The sequence below is a fragment of the Seriola aureovittata genome, chromosome 11 (genome assembly GCF_021018895.1).
Source record: "Seriola aureovittata isolate HTS-2021-v1 ecotype China chromosome 11, ASM2101889v1, whole genome shotgun sequence".
Lineage (NCBI taxonomy): Eukaryota > Metazoa > Chordata > Actinopteri > Carangiformes > Carangidae > Seriola > Seriola aureovittata.
In genome coordinates this window covers 6,854,379-6,871,336 of record NC_079374.1, presented here as the reverse complement: position 1 = coordinate 6,871,336, position 16,958 = coordinate 6,854,379, and the positions used below count along the sequence as shown (strand labels likewise).

The window sequence follows — 16,958 nt, the reverse complement described above, 5'->3', positions numbered from 1 at the left end:
GATCGCATTTTATTATTTGTATTCCCAGGATTGAGATCGAGGACTCCGAGGCAGTGGGCATCTCCAATATCATCTCCAACCTGATCACCATGTTCCCTCGGAGTACTTTAACAGCGCTGCCCAGCGATCTGTTCACTTCCTTCATCAACTGCCTCACTTTGCTCACCTGCTCGTTCGGACGCAGTGCCGCCCTGGAGGAGGTGGTGAGTGGTTCATAGCTCAGATCATATTCATTGCATCCAATCACATCATGTGTCACATTTAGGTACAAACCAAGGTGTGGTGGAATTGAAGTTTGTGTAACCAGATCAGAAGCTCTGAGATACTGTGCTCTTGAAATACTGTCATATGTGGAGGATGTCATATTTGCAGCTGCATTTTTAACTGTAGCAACTTAACTATCCTCACTTTCTGATCACAAGTAAAATTTAGATTTTCTAAATCGGTGCTTTCCAACCTTTTTGGCTCTTAAATCGAAGCAAAGTTGACTTGAGACCGATTGCAAAAGTCCACAGGCTGTGTCCAGTTTAACCAGAGTGTTTTTTATTTGTTTTATTCACCACAAAGTTTTTACACTCCACAAAGTCTTAAACACAGGTTTGCTCATGAACTGTGAATAAAAAATCCTGCACAGTCGATCACTTTATTTACAACATTTGGGTCCTCAGACCTAAAAACTGTCGTAAAGTGAGTGCAAGTTATTCCTGCAGCTTCTGGCTTGATTATAGATGCTGAAGATGTTGACTTGCTGTTCATTTATAACGTAGTTATATCAAATAAGAGGAGTTGATCCACTGTGATCCAGGTGTACTCACCATGTGGTACATGTAGAATCCATATCCCACGTCACATTATAGGCCAGAGTTCAACATTTGGTTTGGGGCAGTGACCAGTGCTTATCAATGTGAATTCTTCTGCTTTTGAAATGTCGAACATGTATTAACATGTAACATGTAAGTTATAGGTTTTGGTTTTTGGTGATTAAATCAGAGCTGCAACAATCAGTCAATTAATTCATCAGTCAATCATCAGAAAACTGGTTCCAAATTCTCAAATGTGATGGTTTGATGCTTTTCTTTTTTAAATGATAGTAAATCGAATATCTCTGGAGTTGTGCTGTGCTTGTGCTGTTGTTCAGATTAAAGACTGCGTCTGAAAACATCACTTTGACTTTTGTGAAATTAAAATCGTCATGTTTCACCATTTTATCGACATGACAATTAAGAAAATAATCAATAAAGAAAATAATTATTAATTTCAACCCTAGCTCAATCGACCCCCACCGTCTGGTGAACTTGGCTAGTTAGTGATGACAACACCAAAGATGTGGATAGTAATAATGAAAATCGTTGGCAGTGTTTTGCTAACATCCATGTGCTCCCTTCCCTCAGCTGGATAAGGACGACATGGTTTACATGGAGGCCTACGACAAGCTGCTGGAGTCCTGGCTCACGCTCGTCCAGGACGAGGAGCACTTTCCTCGTGGCTGCTTCGTGCAGCCGGCGATCCAGGTCTTCAACTCGTATATCCAGTGTCACTTAGCTGCTCCTGACGGCACACGCAACCTGGTGAGACTTTTACCTGCTTTTACAGCTGTGTTTCACTGCGTTTAAATGATAAACAGAGATGTCGGTTTCAAAGAGTTGGAGGTTAACTTACTTTCTCTTTCTCTTGGTAATTCATCGCTCACCTCAGTCAGTGAATGGCATATCGTCTCACGATGAGGACGAGATCAATGAGCTGCAGGAAGACGACAGGGAGCTGTTCTCAGATCAGCTGTCGAGCATCGGCATGCTGGGACGTGTGGCAGCAGACCACTGTATCCCCCTGCTCACAAGGTAAATGTATAACAACTTACCAGGTGCTTCATTTACTTTATTGCTGTGATAAATTCATTATTCATTTATTTATTCATTCAGTATGTTTGAGCTTGTAATAAGACTTGTTCAACGTGTCCAACACTGTGGATTTGGTGTGTATCCGTGTTGACTTCTGTCTTTCGACCTCTTCCCGCAGTCTGCTGGAGGACCGGGTGACACGGCTGCACGGCCAGCTCCAGAGGACGCAGCAGCATCTCATGGCTTCATCTGACCCCGGATCAATGGACCGCAAAGTCCTGGACGACCTCTATGAGGACATCCACTGGCTCATACTGGTCTCAGGTCAGCAGCAGGACAAAACTTTGTTTGTTTGTGTCCTTCTTTGACATTGGGGCTGTCGGATCTAGCAACCAGTCTCTTGGATTGACACAAGGAGAGTTGGGACTCACTCAGCACAAATGTCATTCATTTTGGAGGAAGACATAATTGTTTCCTCGCTGATGTTTCCTTTGCATTTTAATGTTTTTGATTACACTCCCTGCACTCTGTATTCTGTCAGGCTTGTTTTGTTTATTAGCAGCTGTTAAAAATGTGATGCAGGCAAGCAGCAAGCCTGATGAAATAAAGTGCTAAGTATAGTATATTTTAGATTTATAAATTAAAACTACTGATTTTAGTATGTACACACAAACAGAATAAACTACTTAGTGGCAGTAATGATAATTTACAAAATAATGAAAACTTATAATTAGGAACTGAAGGGGGAAAAAAAAGCAATATAGTGTATTTATACATTCTATTCCAAAAAAATCACTATTTACATTTACACTATTTAAACTGGACTTGCATTTAAGTCTTCGGGTTAAGGGTTTAAGTTCCATGAAGCTTCACATGGTTTGAAAACAAATGTAGGCACAGTACTAAAGGTAGTTAATGAAAAGCCGTATGACGTTCTAAGACACTAGAATACGGCTGTTTTATTATGTTTGTAAATGACTCTTTTAGTGCAGCATATTACACTTAATGAACTTTATTTGTGAACAGAACAGAAGAACTGAATTCCACCCGGTTCTGTGGGTTTGAGTTATTGAAATATTGTGTGAATCAGCATCATTAAGGCAACGCTGTGTATTCCTCACCATTAATTTACCATTTGAGCTGGGTGGGCAGCTCAGCTAAAAGGAGACGCTGTTAAAGCTGAAATCTATATATATATTTTTTAGTGTATATGGTGGAATACAATAAAACACTAAAACTAGACAATTGTGTGTTTGAAATGTTAAGTTGTTGAGTAACATTTGTTCATGCTGACAATGATGCTTTTCATATTTTATTCTGATATACAACTTGATACTAGAGCTAACAGCTTTTCTTCTGACTAAGTTCAAATCCCTATTGAATTTATTATCATACAAGACTTAAAAAGCAGACAAATATTTAAGAATAAGAAGGCGGAAACAGAAAATGTGGTGTAATTTCATGTATAACATGTCGTTTATATTCGTGTGCGCTCTCTGCAGGGTATCTATTAGCAGACGACCCTCAGGGTGAAACTCCGTTGATCCCCTCGGAGGTGATGGAGTTCTCAATCAAACACTCGACGGAGGTGGACATCAACACGACGCTGCAGATCCTGGGGTCCCCGGGGGAGAAGGCCTCGTCCATACCGGGCTGCAACCGCACAGACTCCGTCATCAGGTGAGATGAAAGTCACACTGAATACTGGTTCTGTTGTGTCTGAGGTTGATTTAATGTTTTGTGTTATTATTGTCAGAGCTTTTATGAATTTATTTAGTGTCCTATAGAAACAAAAAACTTCTAAAGTTTGAAACTGAACTGAGGATAAAGCTTTTATTCTTTAACCTTTCTGCTATTCAAAGACGTATGACCATGGACTCAAATTGTATTAGTGGAGGAACCATAAAGTGAAAAGTGTTTTATATGTGCTGTGTTTCTTCATTATTTTTCTTACTATAATTTGCTTTTCTGGCTGTTAGATGATTTAGATGATTGACGTTGCCAAGGATTCACGAGCTTTCAAGTAACTTGTTTATCCATTGTAGGGTTTTAAGGCTTTGTTGCGTAAAGTTTGAGACCTGACTCTTACTGACGTGTGGCATAGAGGACTGGAAGACTGACAGCTCCAATCTTCAAACTAGCCAAGAAAATCTGTATAGCACAGTTGAAAAAAAGGAATTTGAGCCTCACTCTCTCAAACAACAGTAGATACTTCCCCAGTATCAACATGAGACTGTGGTTGAAGTGTGAAGGTCTCATTAACAGAAGAAATGTTAACTGTGCTGCACAGGAAACTTCACAATGCTGGTGAATCAACGCCCAGGCAAACTGAAGGCAGATAGCTTGTTGCATTGGATGCGATGGCACGTCTTCGTGTCCAGCAGTCCTTGTGTTGTTGTGACAGTTCGTCTCACTTAACTGGACAGATCCCCATAAAACTCTCCCAGAATAGACTTTCTCACTGTCCGAGGCTGCTCCTTCTTCCAAGTGTTGTCACAGTTATTGTCCCATAAAGCTGAAGGTGGGTTACATTCACACTCAATCACCATGTGAATCTGCAGCCAGTAACACACATGAACAAACACCCTCTCACTGTGCTTTCTGGACAACGTGCAGTGTGTTTGACTCAGGATGAGAAACTTTTAAAACTCAGTTACACATAAAATTTTATAAACTGTGTAAGGATGACAGATGTGGATGTTTGGCCTTTAGCTTTCTGAACCTGAACCTGAGCTTCCTCCCCCTAATAAGACAATCTAACCTCATAGACACAAAAAACACTTCTGTCAATTGTTTGTCTATGAAATGACAGAAAATAGTGAAAATGCCCAAGCTGACGTTTTTTCTGAGAAGTGGTTAGAAAATACTGGATTTACTACATAAAACCTAGAAAAGCAGTAAATTTTCCCTTTTTTAGCAGCCAGAGCTAAATAATGTCTGACGTTTTTACATGTTAATCCAACAGTTGTAATGAATTATCATAATTGTGCTTAGAAATTTTACAGATTTTCTCTCAATAAGAATGAGACTTGCCATTCTGACCTATGTTGATAAATCCAGTGAACACTAGGAATTTGTGATTGTCATTTTTTATAGTTTTGTGAAACTGTAAAACAGAAGCATTAATCAATCAGCGGAAGAAATAATGGGGAGATTAATGAGAAAGGAAAACAATCACTTGCTGCTCCCCGACAGCTCAGCAGCCGCCCCACCGCTGCCGTATAAGTTGATAAACAAGGCGAAGGTCAGGTGTCAGGTGAGCTGCAGGTTGTCCACAGTTTCACTTATCGCCATGAAAATACATCTGTTTTTTTTCTGCTGCAGTTGAAAAATCTTAAAAAGATTTTCTACTGCACTAGAGCTGAAAATGACAATAATGTATCCGCAGGCTGCAGAAGAAGTTGTTGATCAATAGGAATTATTGAACGATTGCTACTCCGGGGGCTCAGATTTCTGGCTTTCAAACCTCATTTTCAGCCAGCTACTCTTCCAGTAAGAGCAGAAATATCTGTTTATTGTGACAACCTCTCCTGTTGCTGTTGCATTGCACTGTGGTCTCTTTCTGCTGCCGTGGGATTAGAAATTGTTCTCTTACACAATAGATTTCTCCCCGTGTGGTTGTTGAACATCAGCACACAAAATGATGGCTCTAATAATACACCGACAGATAATAAAACGCTCCCTGGGACACAAAGCGTATCTCCAGTTGCTGTTATCGGAGAGGATTTGTTTTTAACAACAATTAATTGTGCAGCACGACAGTATGTGGCTGTGGTGTCAGAAACCTTGCGCGGGTCACGGCTGTTGGCAGTCACACTGGATGCTTCTTTGTTTAAAGGCAATCATCTGTGTGTGTGTGTGTGTGTGTGTGTGTGTGTGTGTGTGTGTGTGTGTGTGTGCGTGTGTGCGTGTGTGCGCGTGTGTGTGTGCAGATAATCACAGTGACGACAATAGACAGTCACAGCAGCCAGTGATATTGTCTGTTGAAGGTCATTGCGCCTCTGTTTTTTGTGGATTGTTCATTATGCAGAGGTGTGTGTGGGGGTTTGTTTTACCATATTTGTGGGGTCCTGCGGCTTCGTTGGGACTGAAATGCTGCACACCACAAGTTTAAGTGGCTGTTTGGGGGTTAAGACTTGGTTTTAGGGTTGGGGTCAGGAGTTCAGTTGTGATGGTTAAGGTTAGAGAATGCATTATGTCAATGACAGGACCCCACAAAGATAGGCGTACAAGGATGCATGTGTGTTTGTGTGTATGTGAGGGGGATGACAGCAATGACAGAGGATTGCAGAGATGAGTGGCCGATGGCATCAGGTTTCCTAATAGCGAGCGGCCGACCCCGGCCCCGTAAATGTCAGCGTGGTTTTGTTTTCTGCAAACAATGTGAAACTGCGCACTGAGGGGGGCGGACCCATAAGCTGCTTTAAGCCCTCTGTCTCTCTGTCCTTTTATATACTGTGTGTGTGTGTGTGTGGACGTGACTTTGCCTTTTGTCTTTCACACACACACACACACACACACACACACACACAAAGGGCAGAAAAATGATGACTTTGTATTGAAGTTCGATTGATTTGTGACTTAATATCAATATCACAATTGTCACATTTCCCTCCACAACAATAAATGAAACAATCTCATATTAATTACACCCGTGCAGTAGAGTTAATTCGTTAATTCTTCATTTCTCTTCTCTATTGTCTCGACTAAAGACAAAGTGTCACCACACAGCTAACATGGCCTCGTCGTTTTTGGACCAGCTCTTCTTCATTTGCTCCCAGCTGCAGTTTCTCCAGATTTCAGATTCAGATTTGAGATTTTTTATTCATCCGAGCCCATGATTACATGCTGTGGAGTGAAAGCAAGATATACACAACAGAAACAAAACAGTGGCACCCGCAAAACATTTATGGAAAAATAAAAATCAAAGATTATTCATGAAAAGTTGAACTTTGCTGGTTTTCATTTTCAATCAAGCAGTGAACCTGTTTGTATAAAGTACAGTGGTGGCTCCTAAAGGCGTGAACACAGTCTAAAAACAAACATGATTACATGTTTGGTTTGAGCCGCCATCAGATGATCCACACATTTATGGGCAGATGACAAAAATTTTTTGTAGCCACACGGACTCGTGACCTATAAACTGACCTTTACTCTGCATCCTTTTTATTGTGATGCATATTTCATATCTTCTCGTCTCGCTGCCGAGCTCATTATCTTTTCACGACCTGGTTTGTATCATCTGATCTATTTCTGTATAAATTTAAACCTTCTATTCCAAATCACCACTCCCCCTGCTCTCCTGCCCTTTTATATTCCATGTTTATATTTTATTAGTGCAGGCATGACCATACACCGGTGAGCAGAAACATTATGATCACTCACAGATGAAGCGACTCACATCGATTATCTTGTAACAAACATACACACGACAAAAGGGCCGAGGCGAGGCTCATCCGGTGCTCCCCGTCAGCAGTGGTCTGGGCAACAGGGTGATGGGTGATGTGTAGAAACATGTTTGATCTGTGGCGCCTCTAACTCCCAACTTAAAGGACTTAAAGAATCTGCTTCTAACGTCTTGGTGCGTGATACTAGAGGACACCTTCAGAGGTCTTGTAGAGTCCGTGCCTCAGTGGGTCAGATCTAACGGCATATTAGGCAGAGGTGGTCATCAGTGTGTAGCTCAGCTTTTATGGCCGAAGTTAATTTGCTTTATCCATTCTTAGATGGGCCTTTAAAATACATGAAGCTTGAAATAAAATACACACATCACAGCACAAAACCTAAAACACAACATGACTGACTACATGGACTTTGTTTTTCTTCTGTCTCAGATTGCTGTCGGCGGTTTTGCGGACGTCAGAGGTTGAGTCCAGGGCGACCAGAGCGAGCCTGACGGAGCTGCTGAGCCCGCAGATGGGGAAGGACATCGTGTGGTTCCTCAGACGCTGGGCCAAGACGTACCTGCTGGTGGACGAGAAGCTCTACGAGCAGGTATGAGGCTTCCCGCCCCTCTAATATCCTCCAGTGTTCCCCCCCAGCAGTCAGTCACTCAGGTTTCTCAGCACAAACACAAACCTCTGTATTTTCTTTCCCTGATAATAACCAGATGTTTCTCTTCCATGTGTCTCATCCTGTTTTTCGGTCTCTCCTCAGATCAGCATGCCCCTGAGCACAGCGTTTGGCGCAGACACAGAGGGGGCCCAGTGGATTGTGGGATACCTTCTGGAGAAGGTGATCAACAACCTGTCTGTGTGGAGCTCGGAGGCGGAGCTGGCCAACGACACTGTGGAGCTGCTGGTGACGCTGGTAGAGAAGAGGGAGAGGTGAGGACAGTGAACTGTTGTGATTAATTCTTTGAGAGAAAATAGTTTGTGGTTCTAACTTCTCAGATGTGAATATTTTCTGGCTTCATCATTTATAATTGGATTGTTGGTCAGACAACATGAGACATTAGAAGATGTCGCCTCTGACTTTTGGAGATTGAAATTAGCATTTGAACAATTAATCAGTTAATTGAGAAAATAATCAACAGATGAATTGATAATGAAAATAATCATTAGTTTTAGCCGTTCAGTTGTTTTTGGTTGGTTAGAGAAGCCACGGGACAACAGTTAATGACAGGTGGTGCTGTTTCAATGTGAAATGACTGCAGTGATTTAGTATTGCACATTGATAAAGCTGATGGACTCACGAGAAACAGATTAAAACGAATGGTCTAAATTGATGCCTTAGAGATATTCTCACTCCAAAGAGCCAAGAACCAAAATAGCTTGAAGCTATTTTTCTGTAATTCGCCAATAATGTTTTAGCTTGTTTCCTTTTGATGTTAGATGGAACAGTTAGAAAAAAGAAAAACATTGTTTTGTTGATCTGGTTTATCAATTTTTATTAAAAACCTTACATCTCGTTTTTTCATGAACCATGAAAAACAATCTTCTGTTCTGTGGTGAATGAAAATGCACTTCATTAAAATCTTGTTTTTGAGACTGTTCAGAAACCTCTTCACTTTCAGTCAAAATAAAAACATGCAAATCAGCCAAACTGGATTAAGAGTTTTCACAGGACATCAGCAGCGTTTAAATTAGGCATCACTTTGATCAAAAAGACATTTTGGGTGAGATCATCTGTCTGTAAGTGCAGATGTTTTTGCAGAGTAATAACAACAATCTGCCTCCCTCCCTCCCTCTCTGTCTGTCTGTCTGTCTGTCTGTCTGTCTGTCTGTCTGTCTGTCCGTCTGTCTTTCTGTCTGTCTGTCTGTCTGTTCAGGGCGAACATCGTGGTGCAGTGTGAGAGCTGGTGGAACCTGGCGAAGCAGTTTGCCAGCCGCAGTCCGCCTCTCCACCTGCTGTCCAGCTCGGTGCAGAGGTCTCTGATGAAAGCTTTGGTCCTCGGAGGCTTCGCACACATGGACTCTGACACTAAACAGCAATACTGGGCCGAGGTAACGTGTGCTGATTTATTTGTCAATAATGAATAAAATGATTGAAGTAAATGATAAATGTAGTAAGTACTTGTTTATTTTCCAGTCTAAAATATCCAATATACCTCTAAAACGCCCCAAAAATAATGTAAAACAAAAAAGTAAACTAAAACAACACGCTGACATTCGGCAGTAACACTGAGCTTAGGAAGGCGGAGAAGGGGGGAGGCATCATGGGACTGTAAATTTTATTTTGTGAAACCACACTAATTAAATTCTATGTGTTAGAAGTTCCACACCTCCTCAGCGGCTGAAAAGTTCTGGCAAACATAAGTCCTGTAAATGAAATTAAATTCTATAAACAGAGCAGAACAATTACCAGAACATAATGTGCAAAGACTCGGATTTTCCAGACATTTTTTTTTCCCCTTGTAGTCGTCTGTAAAAGAATGTTTCTGTTTGTTACAACTTGTGTTGAGTTTTAATAACGTTTCACTGACCAAGTTAATTGCTGAGATCTGGATAAGAAGTGAAGTTTCTAAAGGCAGCGCAGGGAAGAAACGAGCAGTGAGACAATCAGACAGGTTGTAAACAAACCAGTTTAACCAACCATGAAGATAACGTGAAAGAAAACGAAGGACAACAGTAAAATTATTTCTCAGACTGTCTGTTTACGCACAAATGTTTTGGATCAGCTTCGAATAAAACTGTCATAGTGTATGCGAACACAGCTTTTCTGAGCAATAAAGGATAATTATGAAGTTTCTGGTTTCTTCACCTGGTTCACATCTGGTACCAAATAAAACAACAATATAAACTGATAATTTCATCGCAGTCATGAGCTCAGACTTTGGCGAGAGTTAGTCCGGTTCAGAGTCACTGAGCCCCACAGACTCCCGTCAGATGTGGGGATTAGGAGTGATGGAAGCGGTCGATAATATTCCCCCGTCGAGTCTTTCTCCCTTGTGTATAACATGATCCTTGTCTTGATCCCGCAGGCCTTTGTCTTAATAGGCTGACAGTAGTAAATGGGGGTGCAAAGCCACAATGACTCCAGAGTAATTATGTGGGGGTGGGGGGGGTGTATAAGTGAGACAGCAGCTGTTGAGTCATACAGCTGCTCGGTCTGAACTTGGATCTGACTGTTGGAGGAGGAAGACTCCTTTGTTACATCTTTACATCACTGCTCTTTCCTCACAGGCACCGAGAAATCACTGTTCACAGTAAACACACTGCACTGAGTTCAAATAGCTCAGATGAAGGATGACACCAGGCTGTTTTCCTGCAGGTGTGCTTATAAACAACAGGCTGCCACTGATTTAAAAATTACCTTAGAATATTAAAAACTGCTTTAAAAGGCATACTAGTGTTCAACTTATGTCTCCCCTGAAGAGCTTTAACAGGGCACAGTCGTTAGAAAAACACAAAATAGTCCCATTAAATTTGTTAATTAGCTGCAGAATACAGAGGAAATTTTTAAAACACATGTTGTACATGGATCAGCGTGAACATTTGTGATCAAAAACTGCATCCCTTGTACTTCATCTCCAGCTTATACTTGAATTATCTTGGATCGATGAATAAAAGTGACTGAATCTTTTTAAAAATATGAAATTGCTTGATTGAAGGTAGCCTGACTGAAACGTCTACAGGCTACTTCAGAATGTTTGGAGATGTGAATAAATGACAGATAATATACAGTATGTCGCTTCTGAACACATTATTTAACCTAAGACTGTGTTTCTCTCCATCCAGGTGCTTCACCCTCTTCAGCAGCGTTTCCTCAACCTCATAAACCAGGAGAACTTCGCTCAGATCAGCCAGGAAGAAGCCGTCAAACAGGAAATCGTCGCTACGTTAGAGGCGCTGTGCGGCATCGCAGAGGCGACGCAGATCGACAACGTGGCCTCGCTCTTCTCTTTCCTCATGGACTTCTTGTCCAGCTGCATCGGCCTCATGGAGGTAAGAGAGGGTGGGAAGGTGAACTGAAGTCTTTACACTCTGATGGAAGAGGACTTGGTCAGTGTGTGTATGTTCGAGATGAAATACAAACTCTTTTGTTTTTGTTGCGCAGGTTTACAGCAACACGCCCGAGACAATCAACCTCATTATTGAGGTTTTTGTGGAAGTGGCTCACAAGCAGATCTGCTACCTGGGAGAGGTGAGTGTTTTACCTGCGCATACACACACACACCTACACCCATATGCTTCCATATGCATACAGCGATCTTCAATCATTTTAATTTCATTATTTTAATGTGTCATCATTTGAGTCTTCTCAGCTGAGCGTAGAGACGACACATGTGGAACAGAAAGTCTGTGTTGGACATGAACATTTTTAAAGTGATGGGTATTTACCACACAGCAAGGGTCTAATGAAAAGATGCTATCAAGTTGTATTATGGGAAATGTAGGATCCATTAACTGTGACACTGTGTTTTCTCCTCTCCTCGTTCAGACTAAGTCCATGAAGCTGTACGAGGCCTGTCTCACGTTGCTACAAGTCTACTCCAAGAACAACCAGAGCCGGAAGCGAAGCGACGCCACGGCCGAGGAGGACCAGTACCAGGACCTGCTGCTCATCATGGAGCTGCTCACCAACCTGCTCTCCAAAGAGTTCATCGACTTCAGCGACACAGGTTTGTTGGCTCGATGTTTTTTCTGTCTTTAAATGAGAGTAGAAAACTTTTCCTTATCCTTGTTTGTGTTGTCATTTTCTTGAGATTGATTTTTTTTTCAAACTGCTGTGTTTTAGATGAGGTGTTTCGGAACCAAGACCAGGGAACGCCAGCCTCCAATAGGACAGTATCGGCAGCAGATGTGGTTCTTTATGGCGTCAATATTGTTCTTCCACTCATGTCTCAGGACCTGCTCAAGGTAAAACTGCACAACATGGATTTTTGGAGTATTGTTTCCTCTGAGTGCTTTAAAAAATCCAAATCTGTTCTGTTCTGTGTGCACATACTGATCCCGTCCTCGTTGTTTCTCCAGTTCCCCTCTCTGTGTAACCAGTACTACAAGCTCATCACCTTCATCTGTGAGATCTTCCCAGAGAAGATCCCACAGCTGCCTGAAGACCTCTTCAAGAGCCTCATGTTCTCCCTGGAGCTGGGAATGACCTCGTATCCTTCCACTGTCTGTGTTGTTGTTGTTGTTGTTGTTGGTATTCTTGATTTACAGCTGGGTATTGAGCCTCAGAACATTTTTGGTCCTGTCCAAAATATGTCCTCAGCACAGATTCAACTGAAAACTGTCAGGTACTGAAAGTTGGCGTCAAATGCTCGCCCACTGATCAAACAGTTTCCAAATTATATCATAGTTTTGTCAATTTTGGAATATTTTTATTTTGACAAGTATCTTATAGTGCTGTTGTTTAGAGGAAATTTGTTTCTGTGGTTAAATAGAAAAATGGATTTTGTAGAAAAAACACTAATATTCCCCATAGTAATACATATTTCCTATATATATATTTATTAGGAGTGTATATTGGTCTCCACTAAAACCAGGTGTGTCACAATACACAGGTAGCGATATTTAAAAAGTGAAATATTGGCATGATTATATGGTCGATGTTAGATGGAAATTGAGGCCTTGTGGATCTTTTTTTGATCAGTTCATCTGGATGTTGTGCACCTTCGTACAGTTACACCTCCCTACGCTCGTATTTGAGTCGAATTCATTTGCCAAAAAAGAGACAAAACACAGAGTAAACAAAGGCAAAGATGAAGTTGACTGATAGCATTATCATTATTATCTCTCTCAGACGTTTTATAGATATTGCAATGATATTATTGTCGTTGTCACCATGTTCAGTCACAATTTCACATAAAACTTTTGCTTCAAAAAGAAGAGAACCACAACCTTATTTTAACTAGGTTTGTCATCCGTTGCCTCTCTCTACTTCACTGTGCCTGGTGCAAGATTTAAAAAGACAGTTTTTGTTTTTTTGTTTTTTTTTTTTTCTTTTTTGGTGGTTTCTGCTCCTTAACGTCTATTTTCAGGATGAGTTCAGAGATCAGTCAGCTGTGCTTGGAGGCGTTGTCTCCTCTGGCTGAACAGTGCGCCAAAAACCAGGAGAAAGACACGCCTCTCTTCATCGCCACTCGTCACTTCCTCAAGGTATAAAGCATTCCTGGAACTTTTTTGACTGATGTAGACTTTTTTTGTTGTATAATAATTTTTCCTTTCTTATCTCCCTGTGCTCCGTCCTCTGTCTTCAGTTGGTGTTTGACATGCTGGTCCTGCAAAAACACAACACAGAGATGACGGTGGCAGCAGGAGAAGCTCTTTACACACTCGTGTGCCTGCACCAGGTGAGTGACTGACTGACTGATAAAACACATGCAGGGGTGAGGATACTGCAGTGGTTTAATCCGCTAATGTTCAAAGAAGAAATACTGAGAGTAAACTAAAAATAACTGGTAGATATAAAATCAATGACCAGCTGTTAAGTTTGCTTTGGATTTTCTTGCCATTTAAAGTAGCTGAAGGCTTTTAGATGATTGAGCTCTTTCTTTTTGAAGACGCTCAGTCTGGGCTTTTGTGCAGCTTTTTAAAGTGTAATTTCTTCTGCGAGCAGGAGTCTCGTTTATAAAATGGTCTTCAGGTCAGATATAGAATTAGCTCAGATTGAAACCCACAATCAAGTAGTTATTGGTAAATTCTTTCTTGGCTGCAGAAATGTTGGTCTCCACAACTGTGTGGACGTAATGTTTCCTGTCTGTTGTCTGATGGGAAGCCTGCGTCCACTGTCCGACTGGACTGTCCACTTCAGTAACAGCAGCAGTTGACCAAACACATCATGAGAAGCGTCCTCACGAGAGACATTGGCCTTTCATATCTGTTACATGTTTAAATATGAATTAAAAGTCACAACAAATCAAGCTGCTCACATTATCAGAGAAGCAGGAAGTTTTGGTGCATGACTCCAGACGCCCTCTAGTGTTTGGTCTGCACAAACACAGCTCCACTGTGATGGTCCATTAATTTAATGATAATGTTAGTATAAGATTACCCATTATCCACTGCCAGCAAATGAATGTCAGATGTTTTAACTGCATTTTTGAACCCCAACTATCACCGCTCATAAAGACTTGACTTACAGTGTATCCAATACAAATTCTGATGTGTATTTTTCAGTATTTTCTGACATTTTATAGAGAATGATTGAGAAATGAATCAGCAGATTAATCAATAATAGATATACCAGTAGTAATATATAATTATAATAATTTGTTGCAGCCATAAACCTTTTGGATTTAAATTTCATTATTGAAGAATTGTAACTAGAGATATATTGTATCTGTGAGCATGTCAGTCGATGAGTGACAAATTATGTTTGAAGTAATTTAATGTTGTAATTATAGTTTGTCCACCATAAGTATGAGTTTATTTAAGTAACTGGATATTTTACAGTTGAAAATTAAACTTGCATAATAAAATAAACAGTAAAGTGATGACACTTTGCTCAAACATCTGTGGCTTTTCAAATACTTTACTTATACGTTACTTATCATTTATCTATTTATTATTCTGCTGCTCATTGAATCTGTCGAGTTCTAGTTTCACCCTGACCTGATCTGTCGCTCTCCTCCGTCAGGCGGAGTATTCGGAGCTGGTGGAGACCCTGCTCTCCTCTCAAAGAGACGCCGTCATCTACCAGCGGCTGGCCGACGCCTTCAACAAGCTGACGGCCAGCAGCACGCCACCCACCATGGACCGGAAACAGAAGGTCGCCTTCCTGAAGAGCCTGGAGGAGTTTGTGGCCAACGTGGGCGGCCTGCTCTGCGTGAAATAACCACTGAGAAACCGACTCCGCCTCGATTCATCGTTTTGAAAAGCAACCAATCAAAGACTCCCCCACCCACCAACCCTGGCTTCATCCCTATGAACTATGGGTAGAGGAGACAGCTCGGAGGACCTCTCTGTCTCTGCACCTGCTGGGGAATCATCTCATGCCTGAATGTTGACCCCGTGTTCTCATCCTCGGGTTTCCTCTTTTGGTTTTGTTCTCCTCCCCAACCGTTACGCACATCATGACGAGAGAGAGGCGGAGCAGCGGCTGATGCCGATGGAATTGTCCTCCTCCTCCTCATGTGCCTGGAGGCCGCCAGAGTGCACACAAACACACACACAGGAACACACACACAAACACACATACAGGGTAAAACAGGTTGCTGTTACTGAAAAGTGAAGAAGTTTTTTCCAGTGTGAGGGTTTATAGATGAAGGTATTAGAGGGGCCTTGGCGACACACACACACACTTCTTTTTTTTAACAGTTTCCACACACACACACACGTCGCCCCAATCCTTCCCAGAGTGCCTTTGTTTTGTTGATTGTTCTGTGCGATTGTGTGCGTGTGTGTGTGTGTGCGCGCACGTACGTGCACAAGAGCGAGCAAATCACGTCATACATCAACTGACAAGACACGTTGACTGTGCCTGCCATTCGCCAAAAAACTCAGTGGATGCACAAACATTCACAAACACACACACGTGCACGGAACATTACCCGCACGTGACATGTTGCCATGACAACAAAGGTATGGCTATGGCCGGCCCCCGCTGTCTTTGGGCTTGCTGAACCACACAGCACAGGAGGGCGTTTGTTTGTTTGTTTGTTTGTTTATTTGTTTGTTTGATTGTTGGCGATGACAGAAAACCAAAATCAGATTGCATTTCACTAAAGGGTGTACATATATATACATAAATATATATATATATAAAATGTTTTCAGACCAGAAACCATGAGAAATGTTTGTTCAAAGACAAAAGAAGAAACGGACTGAAATGTTTTTATATGCCAGTGGACGGCAGGAAGAGCTGTATGAGTTCAACATTGTCTGAATTCAGCTAAAGAGGGAGCAACTTTCTCTGTGTTGACCTTTTTGCAGTTTGATATTTTGGATTGTAGTTCGACGTTGCAGCCGCCTCCCTCCGGACAGACGAAGGCCCGTGAGATTACTCGGGCCTCTAAACTTTAGCAGAGTAATTTGAGTAGTTTTGTTTTTTGTTTTTTTTTTTCTACAGCAGCACATCCACCGTATCACTCTTCAGCACACACTGGATCGAAGTAGAGACTGTTGGAGTTGAAGGACAGCAATAACAAACCAAATAAAAAGGAGCAGAGCCACTTGTTGAAGCATTATGTTGCAGACAGATTCCTCCTCGTTCAGAGCACTATCCTGGTTATTGTAGAATGGCTGTTTTGTTAATGAAGTGTAAAAGTGTACATAAACTTATTGTATAAAATGTTCTGGCCTCTGCATTTTCCTTAACGTGTCGTGTCTGTTTGTAAAGTCTTTTATCTACTTTAGTAATAAATAAAGTTATTGATTATACTTTTTATCACAGTGTTAGGACTAATAACTTTATGGACTAACACACAATCACACACACAAAGGATCTGGATTTGTTCTCTGGACTTGGTCAGCTGCAAATATTCCTAAAGTTTCTTCTGTGTGTGGAAGGATTCACAAAATACCAAATTTGATTTATTTATTTTAATGTCGGTGTCACAGTATACTGATTTCTCTCCAGCAGAATGAACAAGGATGAGTGTAAAAATACATCATAGTATAGTAAGGCATCAAAATGTGGAAAAAAAAGTCATAGTATAGTAAGGTATAAAATATCATTTAAACATCATAGTATAATAAGGCATGAAACATCATAGTATAGTAAGGCATCAAAATG

The 16,958-nt window shown here is 41.3% G+C and overlaps 1 protein-coding gene across 1 annotated transcript in view; it reads left to right on the top strand.

Annotated features, from left to right (window-relative positions):
- Positions 1-16,610, top strand: part of xpo4 (exportin 4) — a 57,342-nt gene extending 40,732 nt beyond the window's left edge. The window contains exons 9-24 of the mRNA XM_056389154.1: positions 29-203; positions 1,392-1,568; positions 1,696-1,838; positions 2,017-2,162; positions 3,341-3,518; positions 7,673-7,832; positions 7,995-8,164; positions 9,109-9,283; positions 11,018-11,224; positions 11,337-11,423; positions 11,721-11,901; positions 12,018-12,139; positions 12,254-12,384; positions 13,264-13,381; positions 13,483-13,575; positions 14,862-16,610. Of these exons, the coding sequence (XP_056245129.1) occupies positions 29-203; positions 1,392-1,568; positions 1,696-1,838; positions 2,017-2,162; positions 3,341-3,518; positions 7,673-7,832; positions 7,995-8,164; positions 9,109-9,283; positions 11,018-11,224; positions 11,337-11,423; positions 11,721-11,901; positions 12,018-12,139; positions 12,254-12,384; positions 13,264-13,381; positions 13,483-13,575; positions 14,862-15,059 (2,461 nt within the window). The 3' untranslated portion in view covers positions 15,060-16,610. The remainder of the gene's footprint in view (positions 1-28; positions 204-1,391; positions 1,569-1,695; positions 1,839-2,016; positions 2,163-3,340; positions 3,519-7,672; positions 7,833-7,994; positions 8,165-9,108; positions 9,284-11,017; positions 11,225-11,336; positions 11,424-11,720; positions 11,902-12,017; positions 12,140-12,253; positions 12,385-13,263; positions 13,382-13,482; positions 13,576-14,861) is intronic.
- The last annotated feature ends 348 nt before the right edge of the window (positions 16,611-16,958 follow it).